We start from the raw sequence: 20,598 nt of genomic DNA, 5'->3' as shown, positions 1-20,598 counted from the left end.
CATAGTTTGCGTCTTCGGTCATCCCCACGAAACATTCTAGCGGAAAAAAACTGCTCACGGGGCAAACTCTGCGTATTACACTGAGCATTCGCACCGTGCCAGAATGTCCACAAAGAACTAAAAATTTTGGGGGAAGGTTCCTCTAAAGCCATATTCCAAAAAAAGAATCAGAATTAAAAATAACCATTCTTCATGAGGCTCCCAGGACAAAATGACAAAACTGGTAGCAGAAAGAAAATTTATTAATCATATAGCGAGGATGGATAATAACTAGTCTTCTAAGTAGTCGTCCTCCACATAGTACTCCTCTACTTGTTCCCCTGCAAAAATGAATTTTTATTTTTATGTTTATCACAAAATCCAACTGACCTCGATGCTGTCCCAAAAGCTGTGCTACGCTCAACTGCTGCTCATCAAAATCATCATCATCATCATCATCTGCAACGAGTCTTTGCTCAATTGCAGCTTGTTGTGGCTCATCCTATAGAAGAAGGGCAAGAATGTTTCTCTGTGGAATTTCTCTGTGGAAGAAACTTACGTTGTCTTTCTTCTCCTCCTCGGGTTGGCTCCTGGAAGAGGAAGAATGGTGGAAGATGAGAAGGGGAAAAAGGGAAATTGTCTACTTACTGTGCAATGGACTTAATAGTGGATATCAAGGAAGATAGCTGTTGGGTGGGAGGAGCCTTCTTCACCTTCTTCAACCTCGAGTCTTCAGCTGTCCTTGAGGCCTGTTGTTGGTCGTCTGACAAGCTTCTCAACACATCATAATTAATTTTGCTCGAGATGCGTTTTTCCTGCAGCATTTTTTCTATGGCTTCACCCGCTGTATTGGCCTGGAGGTTGGGCTTCTTGCGTCGTTTCCGCTGAACAGATCGCACATTCATCTCTCTTGGTAGAAAAACAACTCCAATGCATGCCCAAGTTCTCTGAGACAGTCAGATGAGTGAAATGTGCTCCTAGGATAACGCGTACAATAAACTGCTGTCTGAGATTGCTGTTTTATTTTTAATTGTTACATATTTTTCTAGTTACGCTAAAAAGCAAGACCAGCCTTGTTGGTCTAAGATCAACTGTTTAGAGACGTACAGAAGAGTGTTAAATCGTTTGATCTGATGCACAGGAAAACGAAACAAATTAGCTACATGGTGAATGTCCTGATAATTTCAGAGCCCTTTCTCCATGTTCCACACCAAGTGATCCAGCGATGCAGCTCGACCATCGTCGATATCATCAAAGAAATCAGAGTTCACTGTGGTAGACACCACCAACGCTGCGAGCAAAAACCATACCCTCTTTGGAAGCATGTGTTCTACTGCAACGAAGAAGCTCAATATTTAAACATACCAGGGTGGATCAAATATAAACAGAGTGTGTCCCGATGTAGAAATGCATTTTTCCCTCTTTATAAAAACAAGTTTGTTATCTCCTCCACTGCGTTGTCGAATCGTTGGCCTCATAGAGCTTCTTTGAGTGGACCAGACGGGTGAAAGTCACAACGCTTTAACTCAGGGCTATAGGGAAGGTGTTTCAGTGGCATCCAGCCCATTTCCCTTAATTTTGCACATGTGGAGTCTGGCATTGTCATGTACGTGTCGGTTGCTCACACCTTTTGCTGCAGTAAGCAAGTTTAACCTCACGCAAAGTTCACAGTAATATGCAGCGTTGATGGTGCAACGATTGTGCAAGAAATCAATGCATAAAATGCCGTGCTTGTCCAAAAAAAAGAAAAAAACAGGAGCGAGCGCCTTGCCAGCTGACAGCCATGTCTTTGCTTTGACAGGGGCAGCCTTCCACAAATTCCTTATGCCAGGCAAACAAACGCGACCTCGACAGTGTTTCACCCCAAACTGCACCGCCAATCTGTGTAGAATTTTAGTCGGTTTTACACCCTCACGAGCAAAAAAGTTTATAATAATACGCTGCGCAATAGGCAGGTGTGATTACAAAAGAAATGCTTCTCACCTGACCACCTACCTAGCACGTGCACAAGTGGCGGCAATTGACAGAATGCAACAAAAGTCTCGTTTATATTTCATCCACCCTCGTATCTTCCAGAAGGATCATGCCACCTACTCACTCAGTAGTCTGCTGCAAAATTTAGGATGGGGGGAATTCTGGGAAACACTTCAAAATTTGCCTATCTTTGACATTTTTTATAAAAATAACGCAGCCTAACAAACCCAACTCTTGCAGGTGTAAAGTCCATCAGGACTACCTTCTAATAAAAAATTCTCGACTCTTTGCTCAGAGATTCAGGTACAGTAAAAAAAATCGTTAAATCACAAATCTTCGAAAAGTACGTATTTCAGTGAGAAAATTTTCAATGGCGATAACAAGCCAGAAAGATGTGCTTCACATAGAACTGTAGAAGAACGTGTCATTTATGCACAGAGAAAAAATTAGCAAAGTGCTTTGTGTTAAACTGGAGAAATTATTTTTTTTTTGGCAGTATTCTGGCTTCGCAGCACGGTCACCAAATATGAGCGCACCTTGGTCACCCCGTAGTATAAAACTGAGCAAAAGAAATGCTGGAGACTGTTCTCCAAGAAAGTAAGGTCAACATTAAAAGCAGGGAAGGATAACGGACGTATTTTCGTTACTGCTATATTTTCCTTTCCGTTATCCGTTTCTGATACCGGCCTTTCGATATCATTTCCGTTACGTTTCCGTTACTGTTTCCGGTAATGGAACAGCTGTTACAGAGCTGCGGGAGGACAGCCCGTCCGGATCTATTAGCACCCTGTTTTGCCCAAGTGCTGCTTCGGTGTCACGCGTACACACTATACAAGTAATTTTACGTGGTTGGGATGAGCACATCTTGCAAGCCTTAAAATAAACAATGTAGGAACATGTCTTTGGTTCCTCGGAGTCCTGCAACTCAAGATGTGCGTAACCTTCATCCAGTGTCGCATTCGTAAGCGTTGACTTCACTAAGGCTCTCAGTAGTAAATAATACTGCCATGGTCACGGTGAAATGAAAAAAAAAGTATGAAATAAGTAAGTAAAAAGCGTAGGTTCTCATCCTCGTGCTATGGTGGAGTATAGTCATGTGTTGATGTCATGGAGTTCCGAGGACTGGGATAAGGTAAACGAGGGATGCACCCTCGAGATCCATTATTGTGCCTTCTTTCCATGCTCTCGTGTACGATGTAGAGCATTACAGGGAATGGAGTCATCAAAATACAAAAACAGAAATGGAAAGTCACTCAAATTCCATCACACAACAGGAATAGCCATTACCCGAGTTCAATACCGGATGATAATTTTCGTTTCCGTTTCTGTCTCCAGTAATGGAGGACTGTGGTATGCATTTCCGTTATAGTTACCATCGCCAATTTGGGTAATATACCATTTCTGTTTCCGTTAGCATTACCATTTTCGAGCATCTTAATGACGGGGCCGCAGAGGTCGCTTCAAGTTCACCTGTAGACTCAAATGATGGCAGTTAAAGAAAAGGCACCAGCAGTGGGATTGAAGTATGCCGTTATGAGGTTTAATTGCATCATGACTTTTTACTGCTGTCTCAAACGTGTACAACTTGCACTCCACCTTGGGGGTTTCTGCTTCCTTAAGGTCTCTCATTTTTTTTAAATCTTCATTGATAATAATGGCGCTTGACAAACGAAAATGAGCAAATTCTTAAGCGCAGGAAAATTCTATATTTGCGGCAGTTTTAAAACACAGTTTCAAGCAGGGTGTCGAACCACGAAAAAATACGGGTTCAGTTCGGGTTTGCGTTGCTTTGATTTCGTGCCGGTTCACTTCGGGTTCGGCCTTGCCAAAAATTGAACCGGTTTGCAAACCAGTTCAATACTTCCATTTTATTCGTTCCATAAAACTGCTTTTATCAGGAACTGCGTGGCTAATAGCTTACTGCTGTTGTCTGCATTGACGTTTTTAGCGGTCAGGTACCCCCTTTAGCGAGAGAAAGGAGAAATGGATGAACACTTGTTGTAAATTCCATGCTGTGAGTCCATGCTGATGAAGTCCTGCTACTTTCTGTTCCCAAACACACACTTTTTCACAAGCACAGTGCCAGCACAGTACACTTAAAGAAAGCCTCATAAGATGGACAGCATTTTACTTGGACGACGGTACTTGAAGACACACTGCATTCGCAACGTGAATCCATCTGAAACCGTACCAGTTAATCCACAACGCAAAGGTAATGTGTCAGGACACAATTGCACTACCAATAAGCACAACTTTTATTATTTAGAATCCAAGTTATGGACGCGTCATGATAATACCAATGTGTCTTCGTTCGGGAATTGAGATGAACTCTTATGCTGACTTCTTTTATGTTCCAACTGTTTTGTTGCGGAACCGGTTAGCTCCGGTTCGGGTTCGACACCTTGGTTTCAAGCACTGCTTCATTTTTATTGTGGTTGTCATTTGAACCTACTGAAACACGTCGATGAAACAAAGGCGAAAAATATCCACAGGGGTAAGTGTTGAATCGCTTTCCTGCATTTGCCGCAGCTTGTTTTACTCTAACTTTTACCCATAACTTTTGCACTCAATTATCGAGGTTCTCTGTCCTTCCCAGTTTTCACGATTGACACACTTTGAGATTACAGTTAGTGACCTATTTCTTAGTAAAATTCTTATTTCACAGATGATGCTGCATCTCAATGCTACGACGAAATAAAATCTCTGTCTGGCATTTTTGCAACATCACGGGTGGCAGCAAAAGCTAGCCTACAGCTGCCATTTAACAGCCAAATTTTGGCACCTCATGAATGAATATTTGATAAACATAACAGCGATATGTGTGGCCAAAAATGAAAATTAAAAGGGAGGCTATAATCTTCCTTTGAGAACCTTTTGGTGTCAGGTTGCTGCAAAGCTCATGTCATTCTCACAACAGTATTCTTTGACGAAACAGGACTGTTTCTGTTGTAGCATAATTTGTTATCAGCATTTAAAATTTTCCCACTCGTTTCAGCTAGATTTTCTCTCGCACATATTTATGTAGCGCACATATAGCACAAAACAGCAGATAGCTCAATGACAACCATAATCAAAAAGGAGCAGTTTAACAAATCAAGCTGAGCAGATTGCACATATCCAAGTCAGTTAAGTTCAAACTAAAACTTATTGGTCAAAGAGCACTGGTAAAAAAAATCTGAGACCTGAAGGAAGGAGAAACCCATGACGGAATGCAAGGTGTGAAAGGTCGAGATCTATAGACTTTATGGTCGTATGGGGCCAAAAAGGGAAACTTGGGACCCTTGCGGCCCCGACATTGAGACGGTTGAATCAATCACCTTTTTAATATTGGCTTATTCATTTTATGTCGTCATAATTTCAGTCGAGGTGAGCAGGAGCACACTTGGCGACCGCGCTGCGAAGCCCACGTCCAATAAAGTACTTTTTTTTTTTTTTACGCATAAATGAGACGTTCTTCTACAGTTGAAGAACGTCTTTCTAGCTCAGTGTCGTCGTCCTGATGAACGTTATGCCTGCAAAATTAGGTTTTGTTAGGAGCTGTAGTGATTTTTATTAAAAAATGTCAAATTTGGGCAAATTTTGAAGCATTTCCCAGAATTCCCCAAATCCTAAATTTTGCGGCAGATTACTGAGACCCGGTCAATAGGTAGTAGCATAATCCTTCTACAAAACATGTTTTTGGTGCAGTAGAACACTTCCACAGGGTTTACTTCAGAGGCTAATATTTGGGATTACCAAATGCCACCCATAATGAACTCTGATATTTTTCGTGACAATCTGCGACAGGATCAGTTGGCTTGGAATGCACCATGTGATAGTTAATCTGGTTGGCCAAAAACAAAGGCAGTAAGTGGAAATGTTCATACTTGAACGTGACATGAGGAATAGATTGAGCAGGGAAGCTCATGACTCGTCACGAAATCCACAAATTATCATACCAAACCTGATCACTGTCATGTTTCACGTTTAAAATAAATGTTGCCTAAACACAGTAGGGGGAATATACATTTATTAAAAGGCCACTATGACCAAGTTTGGATCTACGAGAACACACATTTCACATGAGATATAAGAGTCGCAGAGTCGGTCAAGAAAGATCTGGCATGCGTCATTTTTTTATCCGGTTACCCAGTTAATTTATCTAAAAAAGCTACGAGATACAGTCTTTGCACGTGAGTTTTGTGGGACTATCTTTGACTTTGCTGACCAAGAGCGAGGGAGGCTGCGCCCCCAAATGGCGCGCCAATAGGAGGACTCGGGAGGCGGAGCGCTCGGCTCGGGATATGTGAGCCGCTGTCGTCTGCTTCTTCCGGTAGAGCTACGACCTCGAAGCCTCTGCTCTCGCGTAAGAGATGGCGCAACATTGGCGCTCGGTAAGGGCACGTGTGGTCACCATAACTTTGAGCCTCGACCTTGACACTGGCCGGTAACCTAAATTCCGATAACGCGGCGATAGCAAACCATAGTGCGTAGTTTTGACGATTATGCTTCATGGATATGTCATTACATTACCAAATTTGTGGCCAGTTCGACATTTCGCTCCGCTCTTTTGCGTAAACATTGTCTCAGCTCATGAAGAATTAAAGAAATATTTGTTCTACTCCTCACACTGAAATAAATAATTTAAAATAATTGTACTGTGTGTTTCTTTTCGTAAGTAGTTACGCAAGTATGTAAAAAGGACAGAAATGTTGCTGCTTAAATTATTTATTTCAGTGCGAGGAGTAGAACAAATATTTCTATGGTTTGCTATCGCCGCATCATCGGAATTTAGGTTACCGGCCAGTCTCAAGGTCGAGGCTCAAAGTTATGGTGACCACACGTGCCCTTACCGGGCGCCAATGTTGCGCCATCTCTTACGCGAGAGCAGAGGCTTCAAGGTCGTAGCTCTACCGGAAGAAGCAGACGACAGCGGCTCACATATCCCGAGCCAAGCGCTCCGCCTCCCGAGTCCTCCTATTGGCACGCCATTTGGGGGCGGAGCCTCCCTCGCTCTTGGTCAGCAAAGTCAAGGATAGTCTCTTGTGGCTCCAAGAGAATATGTACCTACTATGTGACGTAAAATTAAACCTTTAAATACAGGTGTTCAGGTGAAAGTCCAGTAGCAGAATGAAAGAACATCGAAAGCCATTCCTTTTTAATATTGAAACAAGTACAAAGCTGAAATTTTTTGTGGCTACGGATTTTACGTAATTATTTATTTATAGTTGTCTACAAAAACAGTATCTATGATGCTCTCATAGGCACTCTATATGATTTGTGCAAAGCGCCACGGAAAGTCAGTTCTCGAGGGCTTGCTATTCGTAGGCTTTCAACAGTCATCTTGCTTCGATGACGCCGCGCCTCAATTGATAGCTGCTAAAACTAATGCCATAGCGCACAAATACGTGTGTGGGCAGAAAAATGGTCCCACATGTTCCTGCACGCACAAAAAATACAGGGGCGTGGTTGCGGATAACTGATTAAACAAATCACCGCTGACCAAGTGTTACCATTCGCTTTCCCCATTAGTTGAAAAAGGAGGCCTTTTTCATCCGTTCATAGATAATCAAATCTGCACGTCATTCAATCAGTAACATAAAAGCGACATCATTCGCTGCACTAGTTCGCTAGCGATATCGTTCGCTGGATTTTTCTACTGTTGGTTAGACACGAGTTTTGAGTTTATAAGTTTGAGCTTGATTGTAAAAGAAAAAAAAGGAGACACGAGTTTTATTGTTGTCCCCTGCATCTTTTCCATGTTGATGTTTATGGGCAATAAAAGTTGTCTCATTCATTGTTTCATTGGCTTTTCAACTCCGCTTCTGTTGAAGATACGGTTCATCGACATAGAAAGTATGACAGAACAACTGTGTATACAACAGTATAACAGAAAACACACGCAAGTGCTGTGTGCACGAAGAAAAGCTCAAAGAATTGTAATACCGCCTGCTTCTGCATATACAGTCGAGCCCATTTATAACGATATTGACGGGAACACGAAATCAGATCGTTATATCAGAGTATCGTTAGAAACGAGCTTTCGAGAAATTGCCGCTCGGGTTTGCGTAAACGAAGTAGATCACCACGCCGCTGAAGAACGAAGAACGCCCACGAAGAACGCCGCTGAATATGCGCGTTTGTTGGGAGCACAGAAGCATTTTATCTAGCTTTAAATTGACGCAGCTGTGCGTCGAAAGCTTTTGATAACATAACTGCCGATACCGTGTGAGGCGCCACACCTTTTGAGATCGATGACCTCATCCATTGCTTGTCATCCAATGCCGTAGTCATCATTCTCACGATCGGGACTGCGAGGTCCATCAGAATGCGCCTCCGCCATGGGTAATCGCGTGTTTGGGTGGTGACACGCTGTGGTGACAACTGTCTGCCAATACACGTTTTCGAAGCCGCGGTACTTCACAATGCGGTTTTGCACCAGTACGAAACCCGCATGTAACTTGGGGTCGAGCCACGCGTCTTTCCTCGTCAAAAAGCGTCTCGGAACCACGGACGCCATCGTAGCAAGCACGCAGCAAAAGAAGAGAGAACGATGTGGAGAGGGAGCAACCTCCTCTACTTCTGGCGAGCTCCTTCCGCCCTTTCCAAGTTCCTTTCGATGCGTGCCTTGCAACGCACGCATCTAATCCCCGGCAGTCATGCGCGGATAAAAGCACTGCGTTCTCACTTTAGTGGGCATGGAGGCGAAGGCTCTTGAAAATGCCAATGATATTTGTTTTCAGTGAAATGGTGCAGTCTTGCTTTCTAATTTTCACGCGTTTTGCCGGCCGCCGGGAGAATTCCGATCGCTGTATGCGAGCAAGCGCTTTCGCGGCAATCGTTATATTGATGTTTTGTTTACATATATACTTCAATGGGAGAGCTGACGGGAACCAACAATTCAATCGCAATATCGGAGTTATCGTTCTATCGAAGATTGTAATAAACGGGCTCAACTGTAGTCTTATGCATTATTGACCGCTGAAGACATTTTAAAGCGATTGAAATCTGCAAAGGTACACGCATTTTTTATTTTCATGACACCCGCACATACACTTCTGACTGGTTTCGATATTGGACGACTCATACAAAAAAATTGCTTTCCCACCGCTACGTGGCCACGCAAAGCGCCACCTTTAGTTCATGCACGAGGCGTATTGTTTATGCCTATCTAGAAGCCTTTGCTACATTACGCTAAAATAGTTTTTGTAAAACTTTAGCTGCGTTTTGCTTACCTGAACTAGTGTAAGAAGTGCGACACTCTCACATTCTTATTGGGGAAGTGCTGACCTAGTTCTGCACTACTTCTTAATTTTCTTGCACGACATATCCTGGTCGAGCAACAGACAACAAGATGGCGGAGAGCACTTGGTTTGTGTCCCGGTGTTGTAAGATAATGGCAAGCGTTTAATTCAAGATGGGAAGTATTTACTTGTGACATGGAGCAAGATTTGTGTGCGCTTCTTTTCAAGTACCTGTCATGCTTCTTGTTCGCACAGTTAATGTGCAAGTAAACTATAGATATGCCACTTGGCTCTTTCATCTGTGTCGCTTAAAACTGGTACAGTCTCCAGAAGCTAGAACGATGTGATCCCGATGAACAACAGATATGCACTGTGAAAAGGCGATCACTAATACTTGGTTTATCACATGTCCGTCTAAAGCGGAACATTCCATGTGCCGAAACAATTATTTGAGCAATATTGCGATTATTTGTGCCGTTAAAAGAGGACGCTATAAGGAAAGAGCCAGTATCCGCTTATGAATTGTTGGTACAAACAAAGCTGAAGTTTGCAAAGCTACAGCACAGCCATGCTAGCACACACGAAAATGCTCTGTAGCATATGACAAGGTCTGCACTTGCTCATTCTTTTTAGGAGCCATAGGTGTTTCTCGAGTGCAACTGGTTCAGAACTGTGTCTACACCTCGTGTGCACTTAAGAACAGGTCTCTTTAAAAAAGAACACACCTTTTGTTCAACTTAGATGTCTTTGTAGTCTGGCCTCATCTCTTGGAGGGCACAAAATTTCACCCCTCCATTTTCCATTTATCGTACAACATTTTGTGCTTCAATATCAATTCACACAAACATCAAAGTCAAGGGGAATACCTTTTTTGGCTCAGGCTTGCTACTTTCACTTTCCTCAGCTTTTCTATCTTGTTTTTCTAAAGAGAGACAATAAATCTATCTGTAATCTACTTGTAATTGGCAGCAAACAAACCTTTGAGCTCCTTTAGGTACTCTGCATGGTGAGTCGTCCAAAATTTTGTCTTGAGCTTTACTTCGGCATCCGTCATTATGTACTGTAATTACATCATTGAGTTAAGTTAGATGGTGTTAGAGGGGAGAGAGGGAAACTCACAGAATCTAATTCCTCCTCGTCCAGCCCTTCCAGATCTAGTTCCCCACTTTCTTCCACTACTTCTGTACAGGCACAATTGCATTTTCTTAAGGGCCGTTAAGGCCTATTAGGTGATGGCCTTACCTAGTTTATCTCTTATCCTCATACATTCTTCAATACTTTCTTTGAGACCCAGAGCAGCAGCTGTGGGTCGCTGGGTCCCAACACATTCTGTGATTGTGCTTAGTGTCTCGCCCATGATGAAACTCTCAGATATTTCTTGCTCCTCTCGTTGACTCTCTGCATCAAAATGGCACATTTTTTGTTGATGCATACCTGCCAACCTGACAAACTCAAAATTCGGGCCCGCAGTATGCGCTATGCAATAATTTTGTGCAATCGAGACATCATTGCCACCTCCTACGTCATACTGTTGCTTCCGTCGACCACAATTGCAGAGGTTCTCCAACATTGCATTTTTGTGGGCGCAGCCATTTCACCAATGACGGCAGTGGTCTTGGACAGTCTGCACCCGTCACGTTTTGGGAACATTTTGTGGAACAGCGGTTGTGCTCAGCCAGAAAACCCGTCAAAATCCATTTGGCACGTCTTCTGTTCAGAGAGCACCATTGGAGGAAATGAAACTACTGTACGAGACTGGACTGATGATAGAGAGTCTTCTCAAGAAATATGGACACATCCAGTCATGGATGCTCATGTGGCATTATGTGGTTTGCTCTTCACCCCTTTGTTGAGATACCCAGCCTTCCGCAAAAAATGTGTTCTAATTCATGAGGAATAAGTTTGGGAAGCTTTTAAAGGTAAATGAGAGAAAAAAAAAAAAAATGCAACTTTTCCTGGGCGCATTCATACAATCGGGAGACTTTGCAGGTATGGTTTATGCCATAATCTAACTCATAGTAACTCATTTGGTAAAACTCATTTGCCTGAAGTTTATTGTAGAATTTTAACTGACCTTGAGCGTATCGGGCAAAACGTCCTCGCACTTTTGCCCTCCTGTCCTCGAGAGCTCTCTCAATTTGTTTCTGCAACTTGGATATCTCCCGTGTAGCCGTAACTGGAGGAACCCTTCGTGCTGCCTTGAAGCAAGGAGGATCTTGTTCTTCCTCTAGGTCTATTGTCATAAATTCTTCCAATGTGAGGCGACTCGAAGGGGTTTCACCAAACTCTGTCAACCTTTTGGTGGTGGAAACTCTCAATAACAATCCTCTTTAAGCCCTCCCCTTTAATCACCTTTTCCTAATGGTTGTCTCGCAGACCTTGACAACCCGAACCAAATCCTTGACTGTGCGATGGAAGTCGTGCAGCCTGGCCGCCACCACCAAGGCTGCCCCGCAAAGACCAGACGGACGACGTCCCGTATGCATCCAATCCCGTTTCATGCGTTGTACCATGCGCAGGGCTGTCATGGACACTTGGTGCGTTTTCTCCCCAAATTCCAAATGATGAGCAAAACGTACTATGTACAGGCAGGGATCTGAAAAATAAAATTTCCTTCAGTTTCAGGACACACTCTCCTTTAAACCAAACTGTAGCCCTCAAATTCCCTGACAAAAACAAAAGGGGAACTTGGTGCCTGCTCCTATGTTTTCATACAGATCCCTCCTAAAACATGCCATTTATTACTTGGCGGCCTCAAGAGCTTGTCGTACTGCTACTCGCGGTAACGTTGCCGCTCAACCACCGGTCAGCACTCCTGCTTCGCCGTGCATCATGATGGCACCTGTCCGCAATTTTCCCTGACTTGAGCTGCTTTTTCCTGGTTCTCCAGGTTGGTAGACACCCCGTTAAACTTGTTCATGGCACAAATTTCCCAATGTGCTAGACTAGATAGCCTAGATCCATGATTAGTAGATCCCTTGAAACAGTTTCGCTAGGGTCTCCTCTCTATGATGGGTTCTTTCTGCATGATTATTATACAGCAGAGGGATTCTGCAGGGACTTTACATGGGACTCTACCAAATGCACCATTTTAAAAACAGGGTACATTGTACCCGGGTGAACCTAATGGGTAGCACACAATAGTAATTTTCTACCTAAACGTTTATATTTAGGGCCTCGTAAGATGGCCAAAAATACTGTGTGTGTATTGAAGCAATCAGGGGCTTCTTTCTCTAAGCGACCAGAGTGTTGTGTTGAGGACTGAAGCAGAGACACAAACTTAAAAGGAGACAGTTTTTATTTTTTCCTTCCTCCTCTCTCTTTTACTTGCAGGCTGACAACTGCATTGGGGGTGACATTGTAGAATGCAAGACTGTTAGAATCTTTGACAAACATTCCCTCATATTGCAACTTCTGCTTGCCAGGAGGCATGCCTAACTCTTCATGCAACTTGGCCTTTAGCACCGAAATGGTGTCTGTCAACGGTAGTGTGAGGGTGACCGTCTGTCCCTTGAGCTTCCATTCCGCCTTGTCACTTGCTTCAGGGACCTGTACCTTAATGGTGACAGGACCACGGTACTGCTTCAAGAAGTCTGCCTCAGGCACCAGGGCATCCTCAGATTTGTGCCGCTTGCTCGGAGGTTCTTCTTCTGCTTCCGGTATAGTCACAAACGATGTGTGCTGTACCGAAGCCGGTATCGCTGTCGTTACAGATATGAGACCAGGGATGTGTGGTGGCATGAGCAACGTGGGAGCAGGGTTGATGATCTGGGGACGTGGTGCTGCTGTGATGACAACAGGTCGTGGGGGTGGTGGAAGAGGTTTGGGAGGCATCGGAGGAAGTGGTGGTTTTTTCTTTTCTTGCGGTGGAGGGTTTGGAGGAAGAGGTGGAGGACCAGCGGGTTTAGCCGGACCAATCCGCTCTTTCTCTTCGTCGGGTAAAAGACCCTTGATCTTGTGGATCTGCTGGATCTGTTCTTCGATGGTGATGTTTGCCCTGGCCGCTTTTGTGGCCGCTTCCATGCTTCCAGTATGGCCATCCCACGTCACTTTCTCTGGCAGACGACGTTCTTCCTCACCAATCTTTTTTCCAATGGCAGTTTCTTCGTCTCCAAATCCAAAGATGTCTGTTCGCCGTTCTGCAAACTGTTTCAAGCTGCTCTCAATAGCAGTGCCTGGAGCAAACACCTCATCCTGTTGCATTCTCTCCTGCATGGCACGATCCCGCTGCTCCACCCAACGTGGGTCCAACAGTCCAATACGCATGTGTTCCTGCATCTTATCTGCAGGAATTTTCTCCCCTGTAATCGGAGAGATGAGATACTGTTCGGACGAGGCCTTCTGTGTCTTTGTCCCTTTGGGATTGTAGTCTTTGCGTACAACAACTTGCTCTGGATTTGGGGGCAGAGGAGGGGCTTCCTTCGGGGGACTCGGGGACTCCTCATTCTTGGAAACTTCCTCAACGCCTTCTTCATCAGACTCTACTTCCATTTCCACTTCTTCACCCTCTTCTTCCATCCTTTGTTGAGCAAGAACACGGGATCCTACTTCCTCAGGGCACGTTGGAGGAGGGAAAAGTCCTGGCTCATTGGGTTGATAATCTACTGTCTCCACTACAACAAAGTCATGCCAGTCGATCTGCGCATATTGTACTCTTTCCCTCTCAGCTTCTTCCTCTTCTCGGCGTTTTTGAGCTTCTTGAAATCGAGTCCATTCGACACGATATTTCACTTGGTTCAACACTACCTTCGGGTCGTCAGCCTCCATTTTTAGTTTCATTAACATGCTCTTGTTTGGAATGAGAACTTTGGTGTACTGCTCTAGCAATCTCATGAAGTAGTTAAACAGACTATGTTGAGGTCGAAGAAAATCGAACTGGTAGTTTCTCTGTTCTCTGTTCATGAGGTTCGTTAGGAACTGACGGCCATTTCGGGCGACAAACTGTGCCGTCAGCTTTACAATGTCCAAATCGATAGCAGATATTGATGGAGGTTCGGCAATGAACTCAAATTCTGCTGGCGGTTCCTTAGGGATGATGGGCGGTTCAATTATTTTGCGGATTTCTTGCTTTTCAGGGGTAGGCTTAGGTGGCTGGATCGCTTCGGCAGGTCCTTTGCCTTCTTTGGCCTCTTTAACTTTATGCTCATAATAAGCATGGTAGGGGTCCGTTGCGTTGAGGAAGTTAAATTTTGAATTATTGATTTCATTCTGACGAATACGTGCCTCGAATTCGGGTCCATTCCTCGCAACGAAGCTGGCTGTCTTGTCGACGATATTTCGCAGTTCTGGAGGAGGATATATAATACCGATAGTTGGTTTGGGAGTAGCTGGAACTTGTTTTGCTTCTTCCGTGGCTTCCTCCTGCTGTGGGGCAACTTCAACGATTGGAGCCATTTTGCTAGAAAACTATCTCACAACTTACGCAACACTGTTATTACGGCCACGCCAACGTAGGCTTACGGCAGAACAGAAAGATGGCGCAGCGATCTGCATAGTTCAAATGCATTGTGGGAAGGAGAGAGAGAGAGAGAAAAAAAAAGTGCAGAATTAGTGTAAACAAAAACAGTTTCTCTATGCTGAGCTATAGTTTCTCCAAACTTGGCACACGGATAGGATTCTGTCGTTACATTTGACGGTAATATGTCGTCTGCAAAGACACCGAGACGTCGCGAGGAAACAATTTCCTTTGGAAAACCGAGGGTTTTTTTTGGTAAGCTAACACTCGTTGGTGTGTGTTTTACTGTGTGGCGGCTATCTAGACAACCAAAACAATTGCTCGATCTTGTTACTCGTAATGCCGAGCCAGAATTTGTCATACAATGGCAGCAGATTGATATGAAAATATGCCAATCATAGCAAACTGTAAATTTCATTCAACTCTCACGGAACAGGTCAGCAGGTAGAGCCCCAGCAACCGCCATGCTCCCCGAGTCCCCCCAGGGCAGTGTCCCCACCACCTGCATATTTGCAATGCCCCAGTCCTCCCCCACAGACAGGGGCTATGCTCACTGCTGATCCAAATTGGCAAGCACAAAGGGAAACCGTGAGGCAGCGCAATGCTGCTATGTTCAACAATCAGCTCATGAGTGATGTCAAGTAAGTGTTTGTACAAGTAAAACGTCTTTGTACAGGACTGTGTTTCAACTGCATAGATTCCTAGTGGGTCCCAAAGGGGGTCAACAGGCAATCCCCGCACACAAATATGTACTGGCAACGGGCAGCTCCGTGTTCTATGCCATGTTCTACGGAGGCTTGGCTGCTCCATCCAACCCAGAGATTGAGATCCCAGACGTGGAACCTGCGGCATTCCTCGTCCTATTAAGGTAGGCCTTAAGGTGTCCTCGTTAACGCGTCAGTAAATATCCTATCCCCTCCGCAGATACCTGTACTGTGACGACATGACGCTAGAGGCAGACACTGTCCTTGCCACTCTGTATGCAGCCAAGAAGTATCTAGTACCACATCTGGCCCGCGCATGCGTCGCCTACCTAGAGACAAGTTTGACAGCACGCAATGCGTGTGTTCTGCTTAGTCAGAGTCGTCTCTTTGAAGAACCTGAGCTTGCTCAGCGCTGCTGGGAGATAATTGATGCACAGGCCCAGCAGGCGCTTACATCTGAGGGATTTTCAGATGTGGATCGACCCACTTTGGAGGCTATCCTTTCCAGAGAAACTCTCAATGTGAGTGAAGCTTCCCTGTTTGAGGCTGCCCTTACTTGGGCAGCAGCAGAGTGCAGTCGATGCGGTCTTCAAAGGAATCCAGAAAACCAACGTGCCGTGCTGGGCCCCGCGTTGCATCTCTTGCGTTTGCCCACCATGACACTCCAAGAGTTTGCTGATGGGGCAGCTCAATCCCAAGTTCTCACTCTCCGTGAGACAGCCGATATTTTTTTACACTTTGTGGCGGCCAATAAGCCATCCCTGCAGTTCCCCACTAGGCCTCGCACTGGATTACAGCTGAGGGTGTGTCGTCGCTTTCAATCGTGCGCATATCGCAGCAATCAGTGGCGATATCGTGGCCGATGCGATAGCGTCCAGTTCTGCTCAGATCGGCGCATCTTCCTGGCAGGATTTGGGTTGTACGGATCAAGCAGCGGAGCATGTGAATACAGGGCTCGAATTGAAATCAAGCGTGGAGGAAGATCTCTAGCGCAACAAGACACCCATTTCAACTCTGATGGGTCGAGCAACACGTTTCGCGTCTACTTTGATGACCCAGTTCAGATGGAACCTGACACATATTACACTGTGTCTGCTGTCTTGGAAGGACCAGAGTTGAGTTACTTTGGCCAAGAAGGGATGAGTGAGGTTGTCATTGGATGTACTACTTTCCAGTTCCAATGTTCATCAGATAGCACCAATGGAACAGGTGTTCAAGGAGGGCAGATACCCGAGCTGCTCTTTTATGGACCAGACAAATAGACCTCAAATAAGCAATAAAATCGCCCTCTATTTTGAGCGACTCACTTAGTACTTTATCCTAACGTGCTCATATGCATTGCTTGCACCATAGACTACGACAAAGATTTTTCCTTTTTACTCGCAGTCAAATGAATTTGAAATCACTATAAACCACTTGTAGGCCATTTTGTCTCGGAGAATGCTGCTGAATGCATACAATTAAAAGCTCCCACACAGATGTTCTCATGGACATTAAATTAGATTAATAAATTAATAAATTGTGCTCTACAGGCAGAGCAAAGTTTCACTTTGCAATCATGTTTCTCATCTTGCCTCAATGTTGGACAACAGGGTATAGAAGGACCCAGACCTACGCTCGTTCCTATTGGCTGCAACTCTCCGGCCAAGTAACTGTTAGGGTCGACAAACTCAGGTTCAGAATGTAAAAAGCCTGAGGGTAACTTGCAGTAACAGTAAAACACCATTTCTAAATCAGTGCGTGTGAAGCTGCATTGTTTCAGGCTGCCTGCATTTCATATTGACGCCACGTTTGCGTCACACTTGGTTGAATGCCATCAAACATTGAAAACCGAGTTTTATCAGAGTTCTCAACTTGTTCGAGTTGATTTCTAAATCCCACACAAAATAGTGTTATTCGATGGCTGACTTTCCCTGCCCAATAAACAACTTAGCCCCCGATAGCAACTCCCTCAAAGTTGAAATAATCCTGCCATCGAAGAACAACCATTGCTCTTTATTGTTGCCCAAAAGCGAAATGAGGTTTCATGTACAGGCATTTCTAGGCACAATTAGAGCAATGTAACTTGTATTAAAAATGACAATGCACTTACCAATGGCTGGAATGTTGATACAAAGGGCACTTGAGAGTCGTAAGAATGTCTTGCCCAAATCATAGACGTTCACTTGAACTATGTCACTCAAGTCCAACAACATGTCTGACAACAGTTAAGGTTGCATCATAATACATCAATGTTTCAGAAACCGTGTCAAAAAAATTTAATACAAAAATCAACGGCATTTAGTTCGGAGGAACTCTCGCTACATACGAGTAATTTTATCGAGTTGTAATTTTTAAAAATTAAACTAAAACATTTGCCAAGTCTGTCAGGAATAAAAAGTGCATTCCTTGACAAAATACATTCCCTACATAGATGGATGGAGCATCCCTCTTTGAAATGAGGGTCCATAACTCATTTGCTTCTCATCTTGTCTGCTGCTTTTAAGTTTTCACTCTCCCTCTATCCACAGTTTGCTGGTACAAATTTCCTGTCGCTGCAGCTAAAGTGCAGGTAGTTTGGGTAAACCTGCATTACCTGTATACTGACCTTTTGCCACCCTAACTCAATCATTAATTTTTCTTGATACACCCGAAAAAACATTTCCTCGAGTAATGCACAATACAAAGAAGACGACACAAGACGCACAGCAGCAATGAACCTTCTCCATTGAAGCTTCCTTTTTTCTGGTTTGAGTCGTGCGTTGTCCTCTTTGTATTGTATGTTTCTCAAACTCAAAAGAAAGCTTGCTTTACAGTCAATTTGATTTTTTTCAGATATTTCACGGTCATTTGACCACACTTATGAAGCGAAACAGTCTGTTTCTACTCAACTCAGTCACTTTGACCTGCGAAAGGAAGAATTTGTACAAGATACGCAATATGCCGGAAAATACTTGCTCATAGATGCCTCACTGGTGGTGTCCATAATAGTGAGACAGAAATACCTTTCTGCACTGACCATTGTTTAAAAAGTGGGTATTCATATTAATGAGATACGTAACAATAAAATTTAAAAAAAAAAAAACGGAAAGATTGTCCCGGGCAGCAGAGGTGGCCATGGTAGGAATGATAACAGATAAAAAGAAAAGCTTTGCTCAGTTTTTTATATGCTGGCCAAGATGACGCATCTTCCTGTTTCCCTTTCACAGGTAATTGTTATCGGAAGTAACTCGAGTAAAAAACAAAATTGACGGCAACACAAAAGGAGTTTTCCCCATAATGCAGAGCGTGCTCTCCATAGGAGATGGATCTTCAGAAGGACATTGCAGTTCCCCAAATGCACGCTGCTTCTTGATCAAGAATTGATCAAAACCAAGAAACTATTTTTCCATTGTAGCTGGAAATATATTTTGCGATGGAATCGGGGTGGCAGAGTAAAATTGGAAATTACAATTGTCAGGAGCAAAATAAAGGATACGGGGAGTTGCTTCGATGCGACACACCATGTAAATGCACGCTGCCACAACGTGAGAGTTGCGTCGTCCGCGTGTCAGGTGACGCGTTAAAGCCATCTTGTAAAAGTTGAAGGCTGTGTCGATGCAATGTTGATTCAGCCTCAACCTCTCCGCCACCTGCACTATTTTCCGTCGTGCTGCAAACGAGTCTTCTATTAGTTATGGGCTTCACTGTGACTAACTGTGACTAACCATTCTGTAAAGTAATTGCCCTAGACTCCTTCCCTTGATAGAGACCTAGAGTTCGACCACCGGTACCTTAAAAATAATTTCTCCGTCATTCCTCCAACACTGTATACAACTTTTGCTAACTATTATACAGCCACTTTGGAAGGACACAAAGTATCTGCATTGCAAGTTTCATTACGTTAAAAACACGGCAAAATTCTTTGCAAGTACAAACATGAGGTGTGAATTTCAATGATGGATCTTTCGATTGATCCAACTATGTACAGAAACTATTTCCGCAACAAACATTTTTTTTTCTTTTGGGTTCACGAACCAGATTTATCCGGACACCCCCTTACACACTCCTAACCATGACCTACTACTACTATACTAGAGACCTGGACATGTGCAAAGCTCCCAGCACTGGGGTATTAGGTGCTAAGCAATACTATTTGTTTTCCACAATAGGAACAATCCAGGGTAGTTGGTGTAGGTTCATGATGGCGAATAGCGGCAAGAAAACAAGGACGTAGGTAGGATTAGACAGGACAACTGCAGACTCTCAACTGAGGTCTAATTGAAGGAAACAGTGTACGGAGAGGACAAAGGTAGGGAGATTCCACTCAACAAAGGTGTTGAGTGGAATCTCCCTCTCCGTACATTGTTAGGTGATAATGTTTGCGTTTAAGATGCTGTTTTCTTTGATTAAACCTCAGTTGAGAGTCTGCAGTTGTCCTGTCTAATCCTACCTACACCCTTGTTGCTGCTATTCGTTTTCAATTGATTTGCCAAAGCCATGGCAATGAACGTGTTGACGTTGCATAGCTAAAATCGCCTGTCAGTACTTGGTCGTCCCCTCTGTTGCACTTGAAAGTGACCATGTTTATTACTCCAAAGAAATAGTCTCGATTTGAGCTGGTTTTTGACAGCAGTGTCCCCATAATTCCAAGTGGTGTAACCTTCTTTCACAAGGGGTTTTTAGCTTTAGACACATGTGACACCCTTTTCCTATTTCTAAATAGAGTTTCAGGATCTGACCGTCTGAGCTAACGAGTTGTCCGATGGCCCTTGACCCTCCGTGAGCATTTTCTTCAAACTGAATCTCTGACACTATGATGGTGTCTTCGAGGACGGATCCGCAGTTGGTACACACGGCGTCTCCACGTGCTGGATCCCTATCGATTTCGCTGCAGCCACAGTGCTGGCATGCCTTCTGGGATGACATAGCTGAAACAAATCAAAGCTGCACACAAGGATAAAAAGTATGTAGGTACGCATAACCCCGAAACTCCGATTTTCACGGAGCGATATCACAGCATAGTTGTACGAAAACCACATTTATTTCATACCTGAATCAGGGGTGCTGGACAACTCACAAATCTGCAGAGGAGAGACGATTTCCTTTTACTTTATTGCAAGTCCATTACATTGATACACGAATTCCCTCCTCGTTATGAAACACTTTAACAATAAGCCAAGGCACGGCTGAATAAGCCCCCTGCCACCTGACGTGTCACATATCAAACCTCAAAGATCGTGTACAGTTCTCACCAACATAAAAAGATGGCGCCACAAATACTTTGTTTTTTTCCGCTGCCACA

General features: G+C 44.0%; 3 protein-coding genes across 3 annotated transcripts; 1 reads left to right on the top strand and 2 right to left on the bottom strand.

The window, feature by feature from the left end:
* Nucleotides 1-224: 224 nt before the first annotated feature.
* LOC135397421 (transcription factor IIIB 90 kDa subunit-like) lies at nt 225-20,553 on the bottom strand. Its single transcript, XM_064629022.1, has 15 exons — nt 20,347-20,553; nt 20,036-20,240; nt 19,022-19,087; nt 18,793-18,966; nt 17,428-17,532; nt 11,529-11,772; nt 11,251-11,471; nt 10,419-10,574; nt 10,296-10,357; nt 10,155-10,236; nt 10,043-10,098; nt 628-863; nt 539-569; nt 370-481; nt 225-320 (listed from the first exon to the last, which is right to left on the bottom strand). The coding sequence occupies exons 2-15, from the start codon at nt 20,220-20,222 to the stop codon at nt 271-273; spliced, it is 1,782 nt and encodes a 593-aa protein (XP_064485092.1). The 5' UTR covers nt 20,223-20,240; nt 20,347-20,553; the 3' UTR covers nt 225-270.
* On the bottom strand, nt 12,457-14,673 carry LOC135397420 (splicing factor 3A subunit 1-like). The gene has a single exon (XM_064629020.1). It carries the CDS (start codon nt 14,568-14,570, stop codon nt 12,474-12,476), a length of 2,097 nt encoding a protein of 698 aa, XP_064485090.1. The 5' UTR covers nt 14,571-14,673; the 3' UTR covers nt 12,457-12,473.
* LOC135397422 (BTB/POZ domain-containing protein 6-B-like) lies at nt 14,688-16,630 on the top strand. Its single transcript, XM_064629023.1, has 4 exons — nt 14,688-14,886; nt 15,068-15,272; nt 15,329-15,499; nt 15,556-16,630. The coding sequence occupies exons 1-4, from the start codon at nt 14,817-14,819 to the stop codon at nt 16,595-16,597; spliced, it is 1,488 nt and encodes a 495-aa protein (XP_064485093.1). The 5' UTR covers nt 14,688-14,816; the 3' UTR covers nt 16,598-16,630.
* Nucleotides 20,554-20,598: the final 45 nt, after the last annotated feature.

This window comes from Ornithodoros turicata, chromosome 6 (genome assembly GCF_037126465.1).
Source record: "Ornithodoros turicata isolate Travis chromosome 6, ASM3712646v1, whole genome shotgun sequence".
In the NCBI taxonomy this organism is placed as follows: domain Eukaryota; kingdom Metazoa; phylum Arthropoda; class Arachnida; order Ixodida; family Argasidae; genus Ornithodoros; species Ornithodoros turicata.
Note: the sequence above shows the minus strand (reverse complement) of the source record. Positions and strands in the feature narration are given on the sequence as shown.

Excerpts from the sequence above, each read along its gene's own strand:
- LOC135397422 (XM_064629023.1), top strand. The coding sequence starts at position 14,817 with ATGTCGTCTGCAAAGACACCGAGACGTCGCGAGGAAACAATTTCCTTT. Across the intron at positions 15,273-15,328 it reads CAGCTCATGAGTGATGTCAA|ATTCCTAGTGGGTCCCAAAG; the intron begins GTAAGTGTTTGT and ends TCAACTGCATAG. Across the intron at positions 15,500-15,555 it reads GCATTCCTCGTCCTATTAAG|ATACCTGTACTGTGACGACA; the intron begins GTAGGCCTTAAG and ends TCCCCTCCGCAG.
- LOC135397420 (XM_064629020.1), bottom strand. The coding sequence starts at position 14,570 with ATGGCTCCAATCGTTGAAGTTGCCCCACAGCAGGAGGAAGCCACGGAA.
- LOC135397421 (XM_064629022.1), bottom strand. The coding sequence starts at position 20,222 with ATGTCATCCCAGAAGGCATGCCAGCACTGTGGCTGCAGCGAAATCGAT. Across the intron at positions 10,237-10,295 it reads ACGAGGAGGAATTAGATTCT|TACATAATGACGGATGCCGA; the intron begins GTGAGTTTCCCT and ends ATGTAATTACAG. Across the intron at positions 864-10,042 it reads GCAAGCCTGAGCCAAAAAAG|CGGAAACGACGCAAGAAGCC; the intron begins GTATTCCCCTTG and ends CGATCTGTTCAG.